At 50.0% G+C, this 25395-nt stretch overlaps 2 protein-coding genes and 1 non-coding gene across 4 annotated transcripts; 2 read left to right on the top strand and 1 right to left on the bottom strand.

Moving 5' to 3' along the window:
* The first annotated feature begins 8777 nt into the window (after positions 1-8777).
* LOC120673637 (E3 ubiquitin-protein ligase RDUF1-like) lies at positions 8778-13856 on the top strand. 2 transcript variants are annotated; one of them, XM_039954582.1, is made up of 5 exons: positions 8778-9299; positions 10419-11218; positions 12183-12236; positions 12328-12400; positions 12491-13856. In XM_039954582.1, the coding sequence occupies exon 5, from the start codon at positions 13049-13051 to the stop codon at positions 13622-13624; it is 576 nt and encodes a 191-aa protein (XP_039810516.1). In that variant the 5' UTR covers positions 8778-9299; positions 10419-11218; positions 12183-12236; positions 12328-12400; positions 12491-13048; the 3' UTR covers positions 13625-13856. The 2 variants fall into 2 exon arrangements, 1 of the variants encoding a protein (XP_039810516.1); XR_005674710.1 differs by lacking the exon at positions 8778-9299 and adding an exon at positions 10183-10201 and having other exon boundaries at positions 12491-12718.
* Positions 13857-14796: 940 nt separating this feature from the next.
* Positions 14797-14877, bottom strand: TRNAL-CAG. The gene has a single exon. It is a non-coding gene; the product is annotated as a tRNA-Leu (tRNA).
* A 7813-nt stretch (positions 14878-22690) lies between these two features.
* On the top strand, positions 22691-24812 carry LOC120675211 (aspartic proteinase PCS1-like). Its single transcript, XM_039956320.1, has one exon. The coding sequence runs from the start codon at positions 22919-22921 to the stop codon at positions 24236-24238; it is 1320 nt and encodes a 439-aa protein (XP_039812254.1). The 5' UTR covers positions 22691-22918; the 3' UTR covers positions 24239-24812.
* Positions 24813-25395: the final 583 nt, after the last annotated feature.

The raw sequence follows: 25395 nt of genomic DNA, 5'->3' as shown, positions 1-25395 counted from the left end.
GGTTGTCTGATACTACCCTAAATATGAGTTCCTCCTACTGTCGGTGCCCTGACTCGGTGGTCCGGACCCAGATTTTGTGTGTTCCTCGTCCCAGATGTTGATGCAAGAGGCAATACAGTAACACACGGGTTTATCCTGGTTCCGGCCGTGGGGCCGTACGTCCAACAAAGAGGTGTGCGATAGCACTGTACTATCTTGCACCGGAGGTGCCTGTAGTAGGGGGTACAGGCGAGGCGAGAAAAGGAGGGAAGCTCCCAAGTCTCTGCTAGAGAAGGAGTTGAGGCGAGTGCCAAAATCGGGTTTCAGAGGAGCGTGTGTGCTCTGCTAGCAGTACGAAACATTGTGTCCTACCGAATGGGCCGACCGCCCCCCTTAAAGGAAGCCCGCCTCCTCCTTTTATAGACACAAGGAGGGACGGTGTACATGCGCAGTGGATCATGGAAGTCGTCATCTTTTCCCCGAATCGCGGGGGTGCAGTGGTCTAGCACTGTGGGAAGTACACTGTGGGGCATGACGTCGGGCATGGCAATCGTCTTGGGCATCGTCCTCGGCCTTGCGGAGATCGCACCGGCATCCTGACAGCCCCAGCAGGCGGCGTGGTCATCGCTGTAGGGTGTACCGTCTTCTAGGTGTGGCGTGGCGGCGTTCCGTGGGCCTTGCAGGCCAGGGTCTTGCATATATATGTGCGCCAGCGGTAGTGGGGCACGTGGCGGTCCCGGGCCCCCCTGGGTGGAGTGCTAGCGCGTGCGCTAAGGGGGTCCAGGAGTCACGTGGAGGTCCCGAACCCCTCGAGGGGGGAGGTCCGGGCCTTCGGCTGCTAGTGCTGAGAGTCCCTCCTTGGGGGGACACGTGGCGATGCCGAATCCCTTCCCGAGCAGGGGACGGGTCCGGGACCGTTGGTGTGGTGAGGTGGAGTCCGGACAGTAGGAGTTGGTAGAATAGTAATGGGAGCTATGCCGAACACGTCTCGTACCGCGTCGCAGGTTCCCACAGTGTTGCCACAACGTTTGGGATGGCGGAGCGGTGACCGGAGTTGGAGGACAGGACTCCGGTCACAACCACTGTGGGGAATGGCGGCCTGACGCCGTCTGACCTGGGCGCTGTGGAGGAGTTGTTGGCATTTAATACCTCCGTACGACGGGCGGGTGAGTGGAAGGGCCGTTTGTCCTTTTCGTCGAGGGGTAGCCTCGAGCAAGACGGAGACGATTCGTCCCGCTTGAGGGTAGGTTCGCTACCCTCGAGCGAGGCGGAGAAGATTCGCCTCCCCGAGGGTAGGCTCGAGGGTGTCGATGGGAGCCCTCGAGCGAGACGGAGATCACCCCGCGGGTCCGAGGGGGGTGCGGATGGGCCGCGTGCTGGGCTTTTTTGAGTTCTTTCCTTTCTTCCAGATTGGAAGGAGGTTGTAGGCCTTCGTGGGCTCAGTTGCCTAATATGTGTTTGCGTTTTTAGGGTGATTTTAGTACTCCGATTAGGGTGCCCCTAATCGTGGTCCCCGACACCTACCATCCGCAGACGAACGGACAAACTAAGAGATTAAACTAGTGCCTCGAGACATATCTCAGATGTATGGTCCAATCCTGCCCAAAAAAGTGGTCCCAATGGTTGGCTTTAGCTGAATTATGATATAATACAACAACCCACTCTGCTCATGGCAAGACTCAATTTGAGGTTCTCTACGGGCATCCACCAAGACACTTCGGTATCACTTCTACAACTCACTACTCTGTTCCAGATCTTGAATAGTGGCTGGCAGAGCAAGCTGAAATGTGTGAACTCATCAAGCAAAATCTGTTAGGGACCCAGCAACGCATGAAGCACCAGGCCGACAAACACTAGCAAGAAAGCCAATTTGAGGTAGGCGATTGGGTCTACTTTGCATCCCTATACCCAACAATCAATGGCGCGCAGGGTGAGTCCGAAACTGAGTTGCAAAATCTTTGGGCCCTACCTGATTCTTTAGAAAGTGGGCGTCGTCGCTTATAAACTCCAATTACCTGTGCAAAGTCAAATACATCCGATTGTGCATGTGTCGCTCCTGAAGAAAGCCTTTGCCACCTAATACTTCTGTAAGTGCTGACAATGATCTTCAGTTTATATCTTGTCCTTGTGGGTATGTTTTAGTGCAGGTTTTGCAGCAATGATTTCAGAAGTTGGGCAACAAGCTTGTGTTGTTGTAGCGAAAATGGCCTCTCATGCCATATTTCAATATAATGTTTTGGCGATTGATGACACACGCAACACTTAAACTAATGTGTTTGCTTAGATGATATACTCAGGCTTTTAGGTTCAAGTGATGACAAAGAGAAGAGAGGCGAAGCTAGGCCCGAAGGGCCGCCCCTACGGTTGAACCGGTTGAACCTAAAAGCTAGGCCCGAAGGGCCGCGTCCTACGGTTGAACCTAAAAGAAATCAAGTCACCGGTTGAACCGACGCCAAGCAAATTACACACGTCGGTGCATTGACTTGAGCACGTCTGGGAAGTTTTAGTATCACCGGTTAAACCGACGTAAGGCAAAATGTACTCATCGGTGCAATGACAGAGATGGCCTGCGGGCTAGGGTTTGGCACCGGATGAACCGACGATAGGAAGTTTGAATACGTCGGTGCAATGGCAGAAGCAGACCAAGGAAAATGCATACATCGGATGAACCGATGATGCACCGGTTAATGGCGTCGGTGCAGTTGTCCAGAGAGTTTGTTTTTCAAGGATCAGAGGACAGTTGCACTCACCGGTTAAACCGACGCTAACATTACATACACCGGTCGATTGCGTCGGTTGATTGCCCGTACACGTAACGGCTAGTTTTCAGTGGGCAGTTTAGTATCACCGGTTAAACCGACGATGGCGATTTGGGGAGCATCGGATTAACCGGCATTAAGCGTTTTTCTGGCAGCTTTTCTCCAACGGCTATATTTGCTTGTGCTGCCTATATATACCCCCAAGGCCGGGTCATTTGAGAGTGCTGGAGTTCAAAGAAGTATACTAGAGCTAAAGATCATCTCCAACCACCATAGAGCTTCATTGTACATCATATAGGCTTAAGCACACTTGTTAGAGTGCTTAGTGCTTTATTAGGGATTAGTTCTTGCGAGAGCTCCCTTGAGAGAAGTCTTGCTGCGGCAAGCAAACACTTGTACTCGTCGTGTGACCCTCCGACTTGGTGTGGAGTGGCAACGACACTTTGTGCGGGGAAGGAGGCCCCTACTTGGTGTTAAAGCTCCAAGATAGTGAAGACGGTGCCGTGGTGACGCTTCGAGATAGACGGTGGCGGTGACCTCGTCTTTGTGACTTGGTGTCACTTAGCCTTTGCTTGTCGGGAGCCTTGGAGGCGTGGCAAGACGGTGATCAAGCGAAGAGACTCGGTATCACACTTGTTCTTTGTGAGCAAGTGGCCGTGGACGTAGGGAGGGACTTTGGTGTCCTAACCGAACCACGTTAAATCGTGTGTCTTGGTGTCTTCACGGGAGTTTGCATATCCTCTCCCTTACCGCTTTACTTACCGCTTTACGTTTCCGCATTTACTCTTTCTTGCTTACCTTTACTTTCCTAGTTAGTTTGTTTAGGATTGACTATAGGTTGCAAGTCTTTTGGGGTAAGTAGAGGGTAGCATAGATAAACCTTAGTCATAACTAGCATGTGTAGGACGTGTTAGGTTTATCTTATGCAATTAGATTGAGCCCTAGGATAGAAAAGCGATTAGCGACCCTATTCACCCCCTCCCCCTCTAGGGTCGGACACCCCAGTGATCCTTACAGTTGTTTGGATTGGTGCAGTGGCAGGATTTGCCAAGCACCTAGGCATCCTGGGAGAAAATGAACACACTACGCGGCCAATTTCCAGGTGTGTTTGTGCTCCAGTCTGCAAACTTCAGTGGCTAATCACACGCAAATAGGGGATGAGTATGCTGCTAAGGGGGACGGAGTGTCATGGAATATTTATGGGCCCGAGGCCATGTAATGGAAGTATTAGGCTTGCGTGCCGTCACTGGGCTGAGAGCCCATGTATGGAAAGACATTTATCTTCCTATACGTGCCAACTGCTAACAGAGAGGACATCAAACAATGCAAACCCTAAATCTCTCTCTCTCTCCTTGCCTGCTCGAGGCGGCGCCGCCGTCTTCTCCGCCGTGCGGGACGCAGGCAACTTCCAGGTTCGTGACATAGTTCTACGACACAAAAGTTTTTTCTTGATGCTATTTGATCTTATGGACTTCTATTGCCTTATTAGACACGTTTTCCAGCTTTAGGATGCTATAAAAAGCATTATTGCACTATGATTTGATACATGGATACGATATTTGTTAAGATAGGTAATGTACTCGATAGAAGTATCATGGGGGTTATCAGAAGTGGTACATGGAACTAGAATCTTGAGTGAATTGTACAAGTTGTGTTTCTATGTTATTTTTCTTTTTGTGTTGAGTTGTACCTTTCTGCTCTGTAATCTATGTTTCGCCACACTTTTAGTGCCAAAGTTCAGGGTGGCATCTTGTTCGCCATAGTTCGTGTAAAAAAAGATTTTAGTTGCTTCAGCGCCAATATGAGTATGCCCCCATCTAAAAATAACGAGTTTTAATAAAATCTAAAGATTAATGATGACTAGTAAAATGTACGTACGACGCGCATGTATTTTGAAAAACATAATTAACAATAACAAAAAAACTAATAAATAATACATTTATACTTATGGTATGCACTTATTTTAAAAAAATCTAATAAATTTAGCATCACACACATTAAAATTATTTTTTAAAAAAGAAATTTATTGTTCTTCACATTAAGTTTGATATCATGAAAAAAATAAGAACTACAATATTTTCAAGACACATTTTCTGAATTTAAAATCAGCTTGCGTGCCTTTCAACACGAAGTCTTGAAATCTGAAAGTCAAGATGTGTTGCGATTATTATTTTCAGAGTTAGACATAGGAAATCAAAAATGAATATTATAAAACTTTTATTTCATCATCGTAATAGGACATTGGTAATAATAATTGCAATACATATTATAGAAGTCGTCATAGAGATAAATATGCAATTTGAAACCATCAAGCTAATTCTACGATGTAATGTAACTAATTAGAGCCAACACAGAAGGCACAGCCCATTAGTGGTTAAAAGCTTTCAACAATACAATCCCTTTGAACATTAAAATTAACAGTGCAATTATTATGTCTCTTTACCTTCTAATATGACATATTTATGGTAAAATACTACTCATCCATTCAATCAAACAACATCCAACATAGTCCTCACCATTTTTAATAAATCAACTAATGACATGAAACAACTTACAAACATTACAGACTTATGTAGCGGGTTCTTCGCGAAAGCATAGGAAGCTCCCTGGGTCCTGGCCATGGCGGACAAGCTCTTTGGCGGCTGTTCTTGCTAGAGTTCTAGGGGCCTAGAGACTCGATTGGGGTGGGGGAAAGGAAGAGCAGGATGAGAGGGTCCCACAGATGTGCTCACCTACGACGGGAAGGTGCAGTTCCGGTCGGAATCGGCCCAGTGGCGGTCGGCTTCGAGCTGCTCCATGGCTGCAACCATGGCTAGAAAACAAGCCTTAGGTCTACCCCAAAAGTACCAGTATGAAGATGAACCGGCATAGGTAACAGTTTATCTTCATACCAATACTTTTGGGGGTGGGTAGAAGTTATGAATGAGCCTTAGGTATCGGATGGTAACTTTTACATTAGTACCGGGTGGTACCACCAACCGGTACCTATAGACGAAGGTACCGGTTGGTAACACCAACCGGTACCTTAGGAGCCATAGGAACCGGTTGGTGTTACCAACCGGTGAAAGCATCTAGGCCCCTAATTCGGGTTTTGGTAATTAATGACAACGGTTTGTGGATTAATGATTTCATTTGAGATAATGAGCATAGGTTGATCCATGGTTGAAAAGGATTTGATTGTGATCATATGCAGTTTTGGAAATGATATGCAAAGCTCGGGTTCAAGGCAAAGGTATCAAATAGGGCTTTTGTATTTTACCGGTCATAAGGCGATTAGTGGATGAAAAATGACCGGGTTTGTTGGATAGATAGCCGTACTATCAAGAGGGGTCGTATACTCGTGCTTGATGGGTTTTTAGTGCCATTTTGCTCAAAATGTCTAGATGCATGCATGAGGGCTAACGACGTTTTGAAAAGATTGAAAAAGATCTAAAGTTTGAGAGCTAACTGCCTAAGGGCGGACAGTCCTCCCCTGTGGCGCGGACGGTCCGCCATATAATTTGAATTTGTACCAGAGAGGTTGTCTGCCTCTGGTGGGGCGGAAAAATGAAGGGCGGACGGTCCGCCCATGGGGAGCGGACGGTCCGCCCCTCTAACTAAAGTTGTACCAGAGACATGTTTCGTCTCTGGTGGAAAAAGAAAGGTTAACAGCGGACGGTCCGCCCCTGGGGAGCGGACGGTCCGCCTATCATTTAGAGATTTGTACTAGAGACGTTGCATCTCTGGTTGGACTTCAAGGATGAACGGCGGACGGTCCGCCCCTGGGGCGCGGACGGTCCGCCGGTCTTTTTCAAAATGTACCAAAGACGTTGGTTCAGAACTTTGAACCGCGGACGGTCCGCCCCTTGGGTGCGGACGGTCCACCAGCGTTCCAACGGCTAGTTCTGACACACAATCATTGCACTCTGACTCACTGGTTTATAACGGCGGACAGTCCGGTTTTTGAACCGCGGACGGTCCGTGATTTCGCAGAATGGAGTGTAACGGCTAGTTTTTGAGGGGATGTATATATATATACCCAATGCCCGGCCATTGGGAGGTTCTTTTGGCCATTTGAACTACTTTCTTGATACATTAGAGCTAAGCCATCTCTCTCTCTCACACACACATTCTTGCTTAGTGATTGAATCTTTGAGAGTGTGAGAGCATCCTAGTGCATTGCATCAAGAGTTTGAGCTTTGTGGCACTATAGAAACTTTAAGCAAGCGTCATCGACTTGTTACTTTTGGGAGTTGCCGCTCCCTTGACGGCTTGGAGAAGTGGATTTCGTGGAGCACCTCCAAGGAGATTGTTGAGGAGCCCCGATTTCGGTTGTGAGAGGTCTTGTGCTCACCTCACCGGAGTGGTGAAGAGCAACTCTAGTGGAATCGAGTTGTGGAGTGGTTTCTTGATTCAAGCTGGCTCAAGATCAAGAGGGTTCTTGATAGAGGAGTGGTTGACTCTTGGAATCCACCTCAACGTGGATTAGGGGTGACCGGCAAGTTATCGACACCACGGGATAAATTCTTGTGTCAAGCCCGGTTATCTCTCTTGCTCATCTTGTTTAGTTCATTTACTTTGAGCATTTTACTTTCCTAGAGATTGTGATTTATCTTGTCATCCTAAGTTGCAAACCCAAACTAGAGGTAGTAGTAATAAGACATAGGGCTATCTTGTTTTACTAATTAAATTTCTCTAGTGTTTGTGGTTTTAGTTTTTAAATCGCCTATTCACCCCCTCTAGTCGGTGTTCTTGATCCTACAACCGGTACCTAAGGCTCGTCCATGGATTACTTGAAAAGGAAAATATCTCATTCTCAATTAGAACTGTTGCGTAGGTGAGATGGTAAAGGAGCAACAAACGAGGCTAGAGGTCACGGGTTCAAATCCCAACCAAAGGATATTTTGCGTGAATATTTTGGTTCCGGGTGGAATTTTGACCCGGTACCAAAGGAGCCCTTAGGTACCGGTTATTTTACCCGGTAAAGACTTGAGCCTTTGGTACCACTTTCGGGGTACCGGTTCAATAACCGGTACCAAAGGGCCTATTCAACCGGTACCTTTAGCAAATTTTCCAGTAGTGAACGCTGCACCGGCAGGGAGCCATAGGTTCAGCTCGCGACGGAGAAGCTCGTGGTGAAGCTGGATTGGACCGGGGGTATCGATGCATCCGAATCAGCGGAGGTGTCGCCGGCAGCTTGGACGTGCTCGGCTACGCGTGGCAGATGCGTCGCGGCTGCGTGCAGGCACCGGGCGCTCCGCGAAGCCCCTCAATGTCATCGGAGGCCTCGGCATTGGCAGAAGGATGAGCGTCGGCGTCGCTCGTCCGCCACCAGCAGGGAGCGATCCGCCGAGGTCATGGATGGGGAGTGGAACAGGGAGGAGAGGTTGAAGAAAGAGTGAGAGGGGGCGGGGTGGAGCTGAGGGTGGCAAGAAGCCGTGAACGGCGACGCGCAGGGCGGCGGTGGCGGCGTCTTCCTCGGCATCCACCGTGGGCTTGTCGTTCGAGATGATGATCGTCGCGAAGGCTGCCGCCGTCGTGCCCGGTGGAGCGGGCGGAGAGACGCTAATGCCGGCGTCCGTGGCCAGGGCCACACCGTCCCCAGGCTGGCGCAAGGCGGGGAAGCATGGTAAGGGTACACGGGCGGGTAGGTGCGGTGGCACTGAGAAAAAAAATAACATTTCGGCAAAAACATCCTATAGCCTTCAATTATTATTGATCTATCTCCCTTCCCACCTCCCTTAACTTTACATGTGGGTTCAATGCGAGGGGTAAGATGGAGCCAATTTTCGATCTTCATCCCTCCCTTAAAAGCACCGATTAAACTTTGCTATGGCCACCAATAAAATCGACCCCCGCTGAGATGCCCGCAACGTTGTGTACCTAGAAATTTGTACACAGCATTACTTCACCATTGAATTGGACGACTCGGATTACACTTCAGAGGCTTCAACGCCAGTTTACGGTCACGATCGCTCGGATCTCCCGACTCAACGCATCCCCCGCCCCCGCCCCGCTCCCCCGCGTCCTCACGCCCGCCTTCCGCTGCGACGAGCCGGGTTCGAATCGTGGGGGCGACTTTTTCTCCCGTAGCTTCTTTTTTTTCCTCCCCGGTGCGCCCCCGCCCTAGCCGCCGCTCGCCTGCGCCGGCCGGCGGTCGCCCTCGCTCCCATCGCGCGCGGCGCCTGGGCGAAGCACCGCCCGAGCTCCCGCTCGCTCCTTTCTCCCCCAACCTCGAGCACAGGCACCTCCGGGCTCGTCGGCCCCTCACGCCCCACCCGCGAGCGTGGCGCCTCCAAGCTCAACGGCGGGGACAGCTGCCTCTGGGCTCCACGGCTTTTTCGCCTCCCGCGCGCCCCACGGCTCTCCGCGCGAGGTCCACGGCCACCGCGCCGCTCACCGCCGACGAAGATCCGTGCCGGGATTCCATCTTCCCCTCGCTCTCCGGCCTCCGAGCGCACCGGATGGTGGGCCCCTCCGGCCTCCCCCAGCGCTCCGCGGCTCCCCTACGCGAGGCCCACGGCGCCTGCCGGCTCCGAGCAGTCGGCGCCTCCAAGCTCCTCCACCCCCACCCCCGACTCGGTGAGTAATCAAGCTAGCGTTCTGTTGGTTCAATTGTTCCTTTTACTGTTTGTCTTCCTCCTGGGACGAGCACGGGATCCTGGTTTTTAGTCCTGCTGTTCCGTTCCAGCACCTGAAACACCCATTCGATTTGATTTGTTCTGATTCGATTTGCGAGGATGGGAACTTGTGGGAAACATCTCATTAGCTCTTTAGATTTGAAGTCAGCTTGGTAAACAATATGCCGGGATTGGAACAACGGTTTGCAATGGCATCAAACATAACTTTGAAGATACAAAAAATTGCAAAATTGCAAGCTGACATGGCCAGAGATGAATTAGTTCACCCGTGACACATCTATTGGTTCAGGCCCTCATTAGAATTTTAGTTCATCTTTATTATATTCCAAGTACTAGATGATAGTACTGTTGCATATCATCATAGAAGTTTGGTGACCGTCCAGCTTCTTTTCTTGACTAATGACTACAAATAAAGAAAAGGAAAAGGAAAAGAAAAAAGAAAAAGAAAAGCCATAACTTGGTGAAAGGCATAAGGCTGATTAATATTCGTGGATCAGGATATAGAGTAACCAGTTAGCATCACTACTCTTTTTATGGAAAAAATATACTGATTTTGGTCACACTTAAGATCACAAATTCAGAATAAAAACTAGATAGGCTTATAAACAACCAGCTAGCACTCTCTGTCTTTAAGGATTTGTATGGTAAGCCAGGATGGGAACTTAAGGGAAACGGCTCTACCCTGTACTAAATCACTATAGGCTGGAGTGGTGATGCGATGTGTAAAGACATTTGCGGACTTGTTCTATGGTGATTGTACTTGGTTTTTGGATTAGGGACCGTCTGTTGCACATATTGTGAGATTGACTGCAAGTCTGCAATCAGCGATAAGGATTTTCAGAGGTGTGCGTCGAAGCCTGGAAGTACCACTTTGCAACTTAGAATCATTTCTGCATAACTAGACTTCTGGCGGAACTACTCAGATGCTTCACCCATGCTAAAAAGTTAAAAAGCAGTGTTGAGTAGTTTTTTCTTTTCTTCTGCAGCTTCATGACAGTGCATGAACCAGAGAATCTTCAGACTACATTGCGTAATTATTAACTAATATTTTCCAATGCAGATCTGTGATGGTGTTGCTGTGGCCAGCTTGCTTAATACAACTCTTGTGATCCCTGGTACACCTGCAGATAAGTACACCTGCAGGCACTAACAAATCTATGGATAGGGGTTCTTGTGGTGCAGTCATCAAGTCTGCAATGTGTTTATTTTTCCATATACAATGCACTGTTTTTGCTGCTCCATTGATCCATGTTTTATTGATAGATCTTGACAATCCAAGCATTGTTTGTTGTATACAAAAAAAAATAGAGTCATGATTGGAGTGTTTTGATTGGTGTTAAATTTTGCATGGTTATCTGATAATTAGGATGGTGCAGACTTCATTGCATATATATTTTTTTTGTCAGTACAATGACCTAGGAAGCTCAATGATGCTTGGCTTGTGCTTGAGGACGATCTTTGTGTCCAGGGAATCCTCTTAAAGTTCTTTTACATCTGCTATTTTAATCCTCTTAAAAACTGAAAATCTCATTTCTACCTGAGAAACTCCCTTATACATCCACACCAGAAAAAAGCCCAAGCAAGGCTCTTGGTTCAGTTCACCCAACAATGGGCGCAGCTGAGGACAAAGGCAGTCTAAGCCCAGAGGAGCAGTCGTGCCATCCTCTCCTCACAACTGCCAACTGCTTGGTTGCCGTGATTCTTTTTGGCAAATTTCTCTCAGTTGTGAGTTCTTCTGTTTCACGTTTTCTGATATGATGCTAATGCCATATGTTTGCTAGGTGATTACAAGGACATGGAGAGCAACAAACGGACAGCAGGAGACACTTGTTGGTTCCGATCAAAAGCTACAAATTATTAGTAAGTTGCCTCCTATGCCTTTGCTGTTTAGTTGAACTGGGTATAGTTTGCTTCCATGTGACAATTTAATTCCAGTTTATTTTATTGTCTTATACTACCAGAATTCTTGTTTGCATGAAGACACGATTGCTTTAATAGGAAAGCATCAGAGCCACATCTTCTGAACTTTACTCCTGCATAAAGAAACGGTTTCACACTAATTGCTTTGGTGACATTACAAAGTATATATAACCTTGACCTACTCTATTTTTGGTATGCTACAATTTTCAAATTACTCTACTTCCATACATATTCTTTTGTTTTTGTGTGCAATTGCAGTGGCCCACATTGCACTCATTTTTTTGTTGCCTGTTTACTACAAGGATTTTGGAGCGCTTGCCAAACCTGAAACTGCTGACAGTTAGGCTTCTTGATTTTATATTTCCAGGTGGCTAATTACAGATAGTGCACATTATTGAGTTGCATGCACCGACCAGTTCAACCCAAAAGCTTAAGCTGATGGGGAGAGGTGGGCAATTCACTTATATTCCAACACTCCCCCTCATGTGGAGGCTCCCTCAGGCCTCAAACGTGGAATAGGAGCGAGCAACAATTATTTTATTTAATCGCGCTAACCAGGATTCGAACTCGAGACCTCTGGCTTCGTCGCTTTGATACCATATTGAGTTACATGCACCGACCAATTCAACCCAAAAGCTTAAGCTGATGGGGAGAGGTGGGCAATTCACTTATATTCCAACACACATGGAAGATATGTTATAGTAATACTGCAATACAGCCTGCACTCTCTTATGTTGCTGCTGTTTTATATGATACAGATCATGCTCTGGTTTTAGATTGAGAACTCTTTTTTCAGGGAGCATGATTGTACAGCTATTAAACAGGCTTAATGTATGAAAGTACTTGTTTCTTTGTCAAGTTCTTTTCCTTTTTACTAATTGTGCTTTTAAACTTATCTTTGCAGGTACGGATGCTCCATTCTTGAGACCATGCAAAAATGTCCTGAAATTTACTCTTGGTAAGGTTCTTAGGTACTCCCATTATCCTATAAATTCTCTTGGTAAGTTGCTATGTTGCCTTCATAGAGTTAACCATGTGTTATTTTGTAGGAACATATCAGTCTATTTGGTTATTAATTTCATGCACAATTGGAATGGTAAACGCTTGCCATTAATATCTATGGTAACTACGTTCTAATCTGCTCTGAAGTTTTGTGCTACATTTAGTTTCTACCTATGCTTTCTAATATTTATCGTGATAATGCATTTGCAGAATGGAGATACATTAAGGAACCAATTTTTAATTGATCTACTGAAGTTCAAAGGGAATGAAGCTAAAGATAATATACCTCAAGACATTCAAGAAGTTCTAAATCGTTTGTGATTTTACTCTATGGATGTGTTTGTGTAATTAATCAACATAATAACTGTCCTTTGTGTGTAGCATATATTTCTCAATTTGGACTATATGGATCATGTGTTATTTGGTGTACGTCTGAAATTTATCCGTAGTGTTAGCACGGGCACCTTAGTAGTATAGAAATGGATAGATAGATAGATAGGATATGTTGCAGGAGTTCATGGCTTCGGGTTAAGCTTCCCTTAAACCCGTGCAACCCGCATCGCTTACAGCCTCCGATATTTTTGAGCGGAATTCCTTTTTGAGCTGAAATCACCAAAAGTGTCCGTGCCGGCCCAGAATCGGATTCGATGTGTTGGCGTTTCTCCGAGCCGGAGTCCAATTGCAACCCATATAATATGTTGGGCTCGGCCGCTTGGATGTAACGTCAATTTCTTCGCTCCTCAGAATTTAGATCGCTTGGCGTTGACGATGCCTGGCACCACCAGCGGCATGGAGGCGTCTTTCTGGTGCTACGCATGCAGCCGCCTCCGTCGACCCGGCGCCCAGGCCGTCGCCGGCTGCACCCGCTGCGGCCTCCCCGTCGCCGCGCTGGAGGGCATCGTCGGCGTCGTGGACGCCGGCGCGTTCTTGCACGCCTGCCACCCGGAGGCCGGTCTCCGGACCCCCGCGCCCCTGCCCACCGTCACGGTCCGCGGCGCGGGGCGCGACTGCGCCGTGTGCATGGAGGAGCTGAAGCCCGGCGAGAGCGCGGCCGTCACGCCGTGCGAGCACGTATACCACCCGCAGTGCGTCGCGCCGTGGCTCGAGGCCAGGGGCACCTGCCCGCTCTGCCGGGCTCCCGTCGGCGGCGCCGGCGACCGCGACGGCCTCGTCGCGTGCCATCTCCCCGGCGGCCGGATCGGCCTCGGCCGGCGTGTCGCCGGGCGCGTCTACGAGGTCAGGATCCTCGACGAGGACGGGAAGCTCGTGCGGCCCCGCGTGGTGCAGCGCGGGTTCAAGGGGGTGCGCCTCCGCCTCCGCGCCAGGATGGCAGTAGGACTATAGGAAGGAGCACTGGATCGCCGCGACCTCGCGGTCGTGGCGGATGTACAGTGAGTACAGCACTACAGCAGCGCATTCGTGTGCCGAGTTCAGCTGATGCTCCTTTGCTAGAGATATTTCAGCAAGTATTTTAATGTATTTGATTACGCATTCACTCAGTACTGATGACTGTAATAGCCAACGTAAACTCCTACTGGAAAAGAATTGAACAAGCTGTGAACTTTCTTATTGTCAATTTGCATCATACAATGTCTATTGACGTCAATATCCATCAGTTGAGGACAAGAAGACAGAAAAATCGAAAGGTCCATCAGGCGTCACCACTCACCAACCAAAAGTGAATCTCAAGTAGCCCTAGTTCACTGCACACGCATCGCCTAAATCTGGAAGAAGAGTTCATCAGTTCCAAGCTTCCAGCATGTTAAAATCATCCACTGGAAAAATACAAAACATAGCCTTATAGGACGCTAAACTGGCGCCTTGTTTCGCCGCAACGAGCAGTTGGTACAGCAACGCCTTGGTGTTTTGTTTCTGCAGACTGTTGCTTGCAATAATCTGCTCAGCCCATGCGCAAGTGCCGCGCTAGAAAAGAACTGGAGCGGCTGCAAACTTTGCCATAGCCAAGTTTCATCATTCTGACATGTTATGTATGAATTCCATAGCTCCCTGTTTAAGTAGCGGGTATATTATTTTAGTGAACGAAATAATTTGATCCTACGACGAAGCTCCAGGTGTGTTCAAGGTAGGAAGTCAGAGCACATGAAACCGTCAGGTGACAAAAGAAAACTAAACTATGGAAGACTTCTTATTAGCAGTTTATTAGCCTTCTTTATAAGTTGAAGCATGTGTTCTCTCGTATTTTTTTTCCTAAGTTGAAGCATGTATTCTCTATCTACTTCTTCTAGAGAGAAAAAGTTCAAGCAATGTATAACCAGCCATGTGTAGAAAACAAAAAAAAAACATAACGCTATGTGACTGTTAAGAGCAGAAAAAGAGTATGTCAAGAATGGGATTCGAACCCATGCCCATGTGTTCTCTCGTATTTTTTTCCTAAGTTGAAGCATGTATTCTCTATCTACTTCTTCTAGAGAGAAAAAGTTCAAGCAATGTATAACCAGCCATGTGTAGAAAAAAAAACATAACGCTATGTGACTGTTAAGAGCAGAAAAAGAGCATGTCAAGAATGGGTTTCGAACCCATGCCCTTTCGGGCCAGTACCTGAAACTGGCGCCTTAGACCAACTCGGCCATCTTGACAGCTTGCTTTACAGTTGACAAATCTCTTAATTTAGATTAATCAAATTTTGGTACATAGGGGCCGTTTAATTCCCTAAATTTTTTGGCCAAATTTTTTTTTGTCTCTTTGAACACATGCATGAAACATTAAATGTAGTTAAACAACAAAACTAATTGCACAGTTTGGATGTACACGATGAGACGAATCTTTTGAGCCTAATTAGTGCGTAATTAGCCATAAGTGTTACAGTAACCCGCATGTGCTAATGATGCGGTCAAAGGCCTCAAAAAATTCTTTTCGCGGTTTTCAAGCGAGTTATGAAATTAGTTTTTTAATTAGTGTCCAAAAAACCCTCCCGACATTTGGTCAAACAATCGATGTGACCTTTAAATCAAAAAATTTTAGTAACTAAACACCCTCATAGCTGAGCGGCCAAGAAAGCTAGTCATGTGGCCGGTGCCACGCCCAAATCACGTAGTGATGCCGAATTGCCGATGGATCAAGATCAAATCAACTGGTTCATGCACCGGCAGCCGAGAGCAATTGGCCTGTTGGGGATCAGGAACCACTCGGCTAGTACGGGTGTACAGCCAACAGCCCGTGAGATCTTTTTCAGGGGGGCAGGCCATAATGATCGCTGCCGTTCCGGCCGCGGCGCACCATAACGGCGAAAGGCCCCACGGCCGGCACCAAATTAAGCCCCCCTCGCCCCGAGCAGTGCGGTACAGAGGTGTCATGCTCGGCCCGGGCACGCAGGCAGACAGGCAGCTCTGAGCGCCCGGACCCCGGGCAGCGGCCGCGGCAGCTCAGCTGCTTCGTGCGCCCACATCTACACGCAAACGCGCTAGCGCGAGCTCTCCATGATTGATCTCCGGAAACCATTGGGCCTGGGCTGCTCTCGACTGCTGGAGCAAGGAGAGCATCTCCATTCTCCACGCACTGTGCTGCAGCAGCGAGAGCGACACCCAGCTGTGCAAGTGCAGCTAGATCGAGCCGATCCAGCGCTGCACCCGCACGGCTGCACCGTCCTTGGCCCTTCCGCCGTCCACATCCTTCGGCATGGACCATGGCATGGCGTGGCACTGGCATGGCACGGGCGGATGGATGGTCCATCCATGGCTGCACGCATTGCATTGCAGCAGCACAGGTGCCGGCTGTGCAGCACTACGACTTCACCTACCCAACCACAGCCGTGTCCGACCGAGAAAGCTAGCTCCCAAAAACAAAAATAGTTGTGCGTCACATTAGTGTTTACCAGATGTCGGGAGGGTTTTTCAAATATTAATTAAAAAACTAATTTCAGAACTCACTTGGAAACCACAAGACGAATCTTTTGAGACCTTTGACGCATTATTAGCACATGTGGATTACTGTAGCACTTATGGCTAATCATGCCCTAATTAGGCTCAAAAGATTCGTCTCGTCGTGTACATCCAAACTGTGTAATTAGTTTTGTTATTTAATTAAGTTTAGTGCTTCATATATGTGTTCAAAGGGGAGTTGAAAATTTTTGGGTGAAAATTTTTAGTAACTAAACGGGCCCTTAGAATAATCCTGAGAGGAGCAGCGCGCCGCATGCCAGTGCCCCAGTGGTCTCTTGTTCGCCAGTACAGTGCCGATGTCCGATGGGCCTATCTCCGCCGAATGATTGAAGCCATGGCTCATCCTCCATGCGTAGCTAGCGCGTTAGAGCAGGTTCTATGATTTCGCCGGCAGCCGGCTGCCGGCTGGGAGCTGCGGTGGGGTGGCGTGCGACTGTGGTGGGTCCCGTCAGAATTCAATGCACTGCAACACTTTCAGCCAATGGGAAGCGCGATTTGCCTCTCCGCCGACCGGGAGCGGGCGCTCCGCGAGACGCCCGCGACGCTCTGTCTCCTCGTTTCTCTTTCTGCCACGGAGGATCTCAGCCGGCTCAATCATAATACTTGCTCTTAGCGCAGCGAGTCCGCTCGGCGCCATCATTCCGGAGCGTTTAGTTCGTTATGATTGCTGATGGCGCGCTGCCAACCCCCACGATTAGTCTGCGAGCGTTGCTGTCGTACGTCCTCACCGGATAGCCGGCCGCCGTGGAGCCGGCGCGGGGCGCGGGCACGGGCGGTGTTCGGCGGCGGCTGGAAGTCAAGGGCGGTGCCGGCAGCTCGGAGCTGGAGGCTACTACCAGACCACCCCGTGCTTGTGAAAATATCTGGATCGCTAATTCTCTATCGACTCAAACTCTCAAAGTCTCAATCATAGAGATAGAAACAAGATGATGACAGGACTAGACGAGCAGCATGTTGCCCGGACCTAGCAGCGTTCCGTTTCGTGACGATTTTTGTTTGTCCGCGAAAGCCGCAGGCTCAGTTGCTGTTTCCAGCTATACTGTCTACCGTGGGCTCGTAGCTCGCAGATGCTAGAAGTAGTTGTATGTATCCCGCGCTCTACAGTAGCCGTGGATGGTAGGATAGAACGGGTGTTTCCGAGCAGATCGCCGCCCCCACGAAACGGTGTCTTGGAAGAGTGGGTTCGTCTTCCCTTGTAACACTTCTGCCTGTGCGCAGTTCCCCACCAGAACTAGTAGGGGGATTACCCGTGCTCTTAAAAGAAAAGGCATCCGTGCTCGTAACCCTGCTGACAGCGGTGGACTATCTTCAGCGCGTTTTGTTTACAGGGGATGATCAGGGTCCTGCCACTGCCAGGACAGACAGTAGAGCAAATCTTCTTCAGTGCTCCGCTCTCTGCCGCGCCCTGCTGACTGCGGTCACTTTGCCCACCGCAATTTTCTAAAGAAAATTATGCCCGCGCTAACCAAGACACACGTACTACTACACTGGTGTCAATGGTCTCATGGTACTGTACAACACTAGCTAGTGGTTTTCATCTTACCAGGCCACGGATAGCAAGCTAGTTAGGGTTCTGACGGCCCGCGCGGGGCGAGTGTGGCTGCGCCGGCACCGCGTGCTCAGCGCACATAGGTGAGCGTGGAGCACCGGCGCGTCCGGAGGACAGGAGGTGCCGGCGAGACGACGGGCGATAGAAAACCGGCGGACGGCGTCGTGCTGATGAATGAGCGCAGGCGGCTGGCTGACCTCCCCGGGCCGGGCAGCCGCCGCTGCATGATTGCCGGAATCCCCTGGCGCATCGGCATGAGCCATGCGCCCTCGCGAGAGAGCGACCCCCAACCGTGCGACTAGACCGAGCTGATCCATGGCTCCACGCACCGTCGACTAGCAGCAGCGCCTGCCGGCCCGTGCTGCGCCGCGCCACTGCTCCACCAACCCAGCAGGTCCCCCTGCAGGGCCCGATTCAGAAGGCAGCTGCTAGTAGAATGATCCTGGGAGAACAGCGCATGCATCACGTGTCCCTGACGCTGCTCGCCCCGGTCCCGTGCAGGAACGAGAACGAGATGGGCCTAGCTGATGATGCTCAGCTCGTCCTCATCAGACCAAGCTCTCTATGACAGTAGAATATAATCACTCTGCACTGCTCAGTTGCTGCTGATCTGATGGCGTTTAGGGACCGACGATATGGATTAATCCCCGCTCGGCGTGATCCCGATCGGTCCGCGGGACCTGCCGCCGTCTTCCTCTCCGACCAGCCGCCGTGGAGCCGGGGAATGGGGCCCCGGGCGACAAGTCAAGGCGAGCGAGCGGGCCTGGGCGGCCGGCAACTTGGACGGCTGGATCCTACTGCCAAACCAAGAAACCATGATCGATCTACTCACATCGGCCTGAATAATCGATATCGTCTAGTAACACCAGGGGGCGAGACCTGCTGTAACATTTGAAGTCACCGATATTAAGAAGCATGTCACCACGTGGCCACGCCGCCATTTTTTCTCGAAAACACAGGAAAGCTGCATTTCTTTGTATTAAGAAGAAGATGATTACAAGTCTTTTACAGCGACGTAGAGTGGTTCACACTCACTCAAAAACTTAGAACACGCGGTTGTGATTACACAAAATGAAAACGACCTAAAGAGAGGAAGAGGAAGGAGCTAGTACACTACTGCTCAAATATGCCTACAAGGTGTGGCCAGCGCCTCCTACAACCATCTAGGCTTGCCACGCCGCTGTGTGTCGCAATCCTGCATCCGCGTCGCCGGACGGAGATGCTGCAGCTGCGCCTGCGGCCTGCGCGCTGTTTCCAGCTGCAGCTACTCCTCTAGTGCTACTGTAGACTGAGTGGATGACCATGGCTGATAAAAACTAGTAGCGCGCGCAGGTCGCCCCCTTAAAATGGGGTCTGGGTGGGTGACGACGACGCTGGCCGACCATGAATGTGTTTGGTCCTTGTAACCTTGCGTCTTGTTCCCCATTCCCTTTGCTTTTTCCCCCTTACCACTGTATTGTTCCCATGGCATTCGGCAGTTTTCTACGTACTAGAAACAGGTGATACGCCGTCTCCGAGGCCATTCGTGCTTGTAACCCCGGTGCCCGGCGTGCACGCTCTCCGTGCGGCTTCATTTGTTTACAGCGACCAAAGCGTGCCGGCCAGGACAAACAGCGGAGACAAATAATCTTCTCGACCGCTGCTGCAGCACTGGTGGTTCTTCGAATTCATGCCCCGCGCTAACCAAGATCGAGTCCATGACAAATTAGTTTGCGGCCTAATGGTAGAGCACCCCGACTCAACAAAGTTGCGAGTTGCTCGCCATCAAAGCGGAGAGCCTCATGATTACTGTAGCTAAGCTAACATACGTACCAAAGCACCCGGCCTACACCGGCTAGGACGGCGCCGCCGCGTGAGGGTACGGCCGGGCACATAAAAAGGGTCGGGTCCGGCCGGCGCGGCGGCGGCGAGCCGGAATCGGCAAACCGCGTCGCGCTGACGGGTGGCGAGAATGAATGCCTTGCGCACGGCGCGCAAAAGGCTCCCTCGCTCGATCTCCCTATACCGCTATACGCCGCGCGCGGCTTCGGCAGAGTACTGCTTCCTTCGGTTACGTAGCTTGAATGCGCTGCCTGCCTGCCTCCTCCTCCCCTGCTTGGAACGGACGGAAGGCAGGCATCGCATTCACCGCACCCCGTACGCGGGACGTGGTGCGCTGCTGGTAACTTCCAGTTTAGATTTGTAAAATAGTGATAAAAATGATCACATCGTACACTGTGGCATATTATAGCATTTTTCATTTATTTGTAGTAATTGTTGTCCTACTATGACCTAACTAAAGCTCAAAAGATTCGTCTCGTCGTGTACATCAAAACTATGCATTTTTTATCTATATTTAATGCTCCATGCATGAGGTAAAAGATTTGATGTGATAGTTAAATAGTGAAGTTTGTAGAGAGAAATTTTAGAAGTGAACACTGGTGGTGGGTGGATATGCATGGATGGTCCGTCCCTGCAGCTGCAGTGCAGAGTCCTGGCGGTAGATGGGGTGTGTTTAGGTAAATAGTGAAGTTTGTAGAGAGAAATTTTAGAAGCGAACACCGGTGGTGGGTGGATATACATGGATGGGGTGTGTTTAGATACGCGAAAATCTGGCAGAAAAGGTCATATCGGAGGCACTGTAGCACACTATAGTACTTTTTATTTGTTTGTGATAATTGTGATAAATATTATCCTATTATAGCCTAACTAGGCTCAAAAGATTCGTTTCACAACGTACATCAAAACTATGCAATTAATTTTTTTATTTAACTATATTTAGTACTCTATGCATGATTCATTTGTTATATTTAATGTTTCGATGTGATTTTAATGTGATGGAAAATTTGGAAAATTTGGAGAAGTTTGGGGGAAACGAACACAGCATGAGGGCATAACTCCGATGTACTCATGATTGGACGCTTCCTTAGGTAGGATTCCACGCACTTTTCTACCTAACCCCACTGTGGGTGTGTTTAGTTCCGCGAAAAGATGGTAGAAAAAGTCACAGCGGACACTGTAGTACACTGTAGCATTTTTTCGTTTGTTTGTGGTAAATATTGTCCTACCATGACCTAACTAAGTTCAAAAGATTCGTCTCGCAACGTACATCAAAACTATGCAATTAGTTTTTTTATTTACCTACATTTAGTACTCCATGCATGAGTCATTTTCTATATTTAATGTTTCGATGTGATGAAAAGTTTGGAAAATTTAGAGGAGTTTGAGGGAAGTGAGCACAGCCTGTGAAAACTGCAGCCGAAGCCTAAGGCCTTTAGTTTTATAAAGGCTGCGTTTAGGTTGCGAAAAAGTTCGCACAATAACCATCAAATCGAATTTTCGTACACATTAGTGAAGTATTAAATTTAGTTGAAAAATAACTAATTATATAGTTTAACTGATTACCACGAGACCAATCTTTTAAGTCTAATTAATCTATGATTAGATATTAATTATCAAATAACAGCGAAATGTGCTACAGTGCCCAAATTCAATTTTTTTCACCATCTAAACACCCCTTAGTATGCGTTTAATACTCGTAATAAGTATTGAAAAAAGATGCCAAAAACTTTTGACAACTAAACGTGCCCTAAATGCCACACCTGGACCCGGCACACCGGCCATGTATATCTTTCGAGTTGTGTTTGTTCTTGACGACAAGTACCTATGGCGAATCAATCATGGGATGTACATGTGCATTAGTCGAGTGCTTTAGCGAAAGGTGCTTGTTTTCGGCGCAAATAATACTACAAGCCGCCCAAAGTTCCGGCCGTGCGGAAAGATCACACACACTAGCTGGCGAGTCTGCGAGTGCGAGTCGAACCTGTCGGGTTTAGATGGATCGGAGTAGGCTCGTCATCTGAATTCTGATGAAACGCAACCATTGTGCGAGATCGCGATCAGCTCACCCAGTGGTGCAGTACAGTACGACGCCACATCAATTGCCTGCCAAGCTCGCCGGTCGCCGCGCGCTGCGTCCGCACGCACGCACGAACGCGCCATATGAATTGCTCCACCAATGCTCGGGACCGAGGGCGCCAAAGACGCAACAGTAAACAAGCTGGACCTAACACAATTCGTCCTGTTCGTTTGGCTTATCAATCAACCAACGAGTAGTACTATTCTCTCGTACTAAATCAGCACCAGCTACCAGCTAACAGCCAGCCAGCAGTATTATTCTCTCATAACAAATCAGCACCAGCCACCAGCCACAGCTAAGCGAACACAGCCAACACGAATTGTTTGGGGGCACGTGTGCACCTTTATTGAGATGTTGGCACGTCCACGAGGTAACGTGTGTACCATGGCTAGAGGTGATAAAGGGACTAAGATTTTGACTAGAAAATCTAAAAACCGGACTCTAAAAGATCAGACTGTAATTTTATACAATTTTAAACTAAATAATTTAAATATCTTATTGAGCGGTAAAGAAACCACTAGACCACGTCGCGTTACCACCATTACCCATGGCACGGAGCGGTAAAAACTAGTGGGCACCAGGAGCGTGCAGGTTACCGCATGCAGCAGTGAAAATGCACCAGTGCTAGCCGTAGGGCGATAGAGGGCGGGGCTAGCCCCAGCTGGCGCTCTCAGGTAGCGATGCCCACAAGACGACAGGCGAAAGAACGCGGCTTCGGGTGTGTTTAGTTCCCAACAAATTTCCAAATTTTCCATCACATCTATCACATCTCCTATCACATCGAAACATTAAATATAGCAAATAATTCATGTATGGAGTACTAAATGTAGTTAAATAAAAAAAAACTAATTGTATAGTTTTGATGTACGTTGTGAGACGAATCTTTTGAGCCTACTTAGATCATGGTAGGACAATATTTACCAAAAACAAAAATACTACAATGTGCTACAATGACTGATACGACTTTTTCTCCATCTTTTCCTCTTCCCGGCGACAGCTGCGCGTCACGCGCCTCTCCTCGGCTGCTCCCATAGTCCCATCCCCGTCTCCGTCGGCCCGTTCCATCTCTCTGCGTCACCAATCGCCACCACTCCAGTGCACTGTGCCGCCGGGCACTCCTCTCCTCGCCCCCGCCTCGCCCGCGGCGTGCCACCCCGCCCATAAAAATCCCCCGGGAGGCCGGGCCGGCCGTGAAACCCCACTCGCGAATCCAACACCAGGACGCGTCGCCACTCGCCACCCCTCGCATCACATGCGCGCATAGGACCCGGCCGCAGGTCGCACTCACCACCATGCCGCCCCCGCTGCTCGCCTGTCTCCTCCTTCTCCTCGTCTCGGCGCGGCCGTGGTCCGTGGCGGCCGAGGCGCCGAGGCCCGCGGCGAGGCCTCGCGTGTTCCCGCTGCGGGCGCGGCAGGTGCCGGCGGGGGCGCTGCCTCGGCGGCCGAGCAAGCTGCGGTTCCACCACAACGTCAGCCTCACCGTGTCGCTCGCCGTCGGCACGCCGCCGCAGAACGTCACCATGGTGCTCGACACCGGCAGCGAGCTGTCGTGGCTGCTCTGCGCGCCGGGCCGCCGCGCGAACGCGAGCGCCCCCAGGGGCGCGTCGTTCCGCCCGGGGGCCTCGCGCACCTTCGCCGCCGTGCCCTGCGGCTCCGCGCAGTGCAGCTCCCGGGACCTGCCGGCGCCGCCGTCCTGCGACGGGGCCTCGCGCCAGTGCCGCGTGTCGCTGTCCTACGCGGACGGGTCCACCTCCGACGGCGCGCTCGCCACCGACGTCTTCGCCGTCGGCGACGCGCCGCCGCTGCGCTCCGCGTTCGGCTGCATGTCCTCCGCGTACGACTCGTCCCCGGACGGCGTCGCGACGGCCGGGCTGCTGGGCATGAACCGGGGCACGCTCTCCTTCGTGTCGCAGGCCAGCACGCGGCGCTTCTCGTACTGCATCTCCGACCGCGACGACGCCGGCGTGCTGCTGCTCGGCCACAGCGACCTCCCATTCCTGCCACTCAACTACACGCCCATGTACCAGCCCGCCCTGCCGCTCCCCTACTTCGACCGCGTGGCCTACTCGGTCCAGCTCCTCGGCATCCGCGTCGGCGGCAAGCCGCTGCCCATCCCGGCGTCGGTGCTCGCGCCGGACCACACCGGGGCCGGGCAGACGATGGTGGATTCCGGCACGCAGTTCACCTTCCTGCTCGGGGACGCCTACTCCGCCCTGAAAGCCGAGTTCTTGAGACAAACCAAGCCCCTCCTCCCGGCGGTCGACGACCCCAACTTCGCGTTCGAGCAAGCGTTCGACACCTGCTTCCGCGTGCCCGAGGGGCGCCCGCCGCCGTCGGCGCGGCTCCCGGCGGTGTCCCTGCTGTTCAAGGGCGCGGAGATGTCGGTGGCGGGGGACAGGCTGCTGTACAAGGTCCCCGGCGAGCGGCGCGGGGGCGACGGCGTGTGGTGCCTCACGTTCGGGAACGCGGACATGGTGCCCCTGACGGCGTACGTGATCGGGCACCACCATCAGATGAACCTGTGGGTGGAGTACGACCTGGAGCGCGGCCGCGTTGGGCTCGCTCCCGTCAAGTGCGACGTCGCCAGTGAGCGGCTCGGCCTGATGCTGTGACGCGGCTTGGCGAGCGGTCACGGCTCTGGGCCTGGAGGAACCGTCGCTGCGGCGCTGCTTGTAGTATAACCTTAGGGAACCAAACGGGCCCTGTTTGGTTTAGAGTAGTACTATTAGCACGAAAAAGAATATTGTATGCATGAAGTACTAAATGAAATTTATTTGTAAAACCTTTTCATAAATGGACATAATTTTTCGCGACGAATCTAATGATTCTAATCAATCCACGATTAGATACAGTGGAGCTACAGTAAACATCGTCTAATTGTGCGGTCAAAGGTTGTATTAGATTCGTCTCATGAAGTAGCACAGGGCTGTAGAGTTGGTTTTGTAAATTACCTTGATTTAATACACCTAATTAGTGGTCAAAGTGGGCTACAGTAGTTGTGCTACCTTACTACTGCGTGCGTGTGTGGCATGTACAGTTGTAGTGTAAGCTGGAAATTAAGTGTGCCATGTACTGATGTGTTCACTCTTTGACTGAGCCCGTAGGGTTGTGTACAGTGTACGGGGTGAAGCTTGACTTTTCTTCGCTTATTTTTCGTTAGTTCTGAACTTCCGGTGCTGCATCTCAGATGATTCTGCAGCAATTTGCAGACTGCTGAATTGCTGACGCAAACATGAAACGCTTGGAGTTTGGATTCGTGCATGTATCACCAGATTGCTTTTGCTGCAGCCGAGAGAGAGCAAAGACAATCTGAGCATGTGACGATGCCACCTCGCCTTGTGTTGTTTGTGCGGAAACGAGTGTTTTGGGGGCTCTGTTGGTCCGTGGAAACAGAACAATGACCTGGCAGAAAAGAATGTTCAGGAGGGCTTGTGTCATCCCACGTTGCCGACAATGTGATAAAACAAGCGACCGACACGGGCTTGTGGTGCTGAGTATAATACAGAAAGGTTCTACAGTAGCGCTTTTGTCTATGAGAAATTCTACTTTCGCCTCTTTGTCTTGTGTTATTAATTAATCTATACTAAGTATTATAATGTTTTTTGTGGCATATATATACTGGGAAGAGCCGTATCCTGGGGAAGGGAGATACAACTACAAGCTAGCAGTGAGCTGCATGTTTGGCACATCAAACCTAGCTAGATCGCATGTGTCATGGCTGATTCCGGCCTCTCTTAGCTCTGAAAACAACTAACCAAACCTTTTGCAG

Source organism: Panicum virgatum, chromosome 5N, assembly GCF_016808335.1.
Source record: "Panicum virgatum strain AP13 chromosome 5N, P.virgatum_v5, whole genome shotgun sequence".
Lineage (NCBI taxonomy): Eukaryota > Viridiplantae > Streptophyta > Magnoliopsida > Poales > Poaceae > Panicum > Panicum virgatum.
This window is presented reverse-complemented; position numbering and strand designations above follow the sequence as displayed.

Excerpts from the sequence above, each read along its gene's own strand:
- LOC120673637 (XM_039954582.1), top strand. The coding sequence starts at position 13,049 with ATGCCTGGCACCACCAGCGGCATGGAGGCGTCTTTCTGGTGCTACGCA.
- LOC120675211 (XM_039956320.1), top strand. The coding sequence starts at position 22,919 with ATGCCGCCCCCGCTGCTCGCCTGTCTCCTCCTTCTCCTCGTCTCGGCG.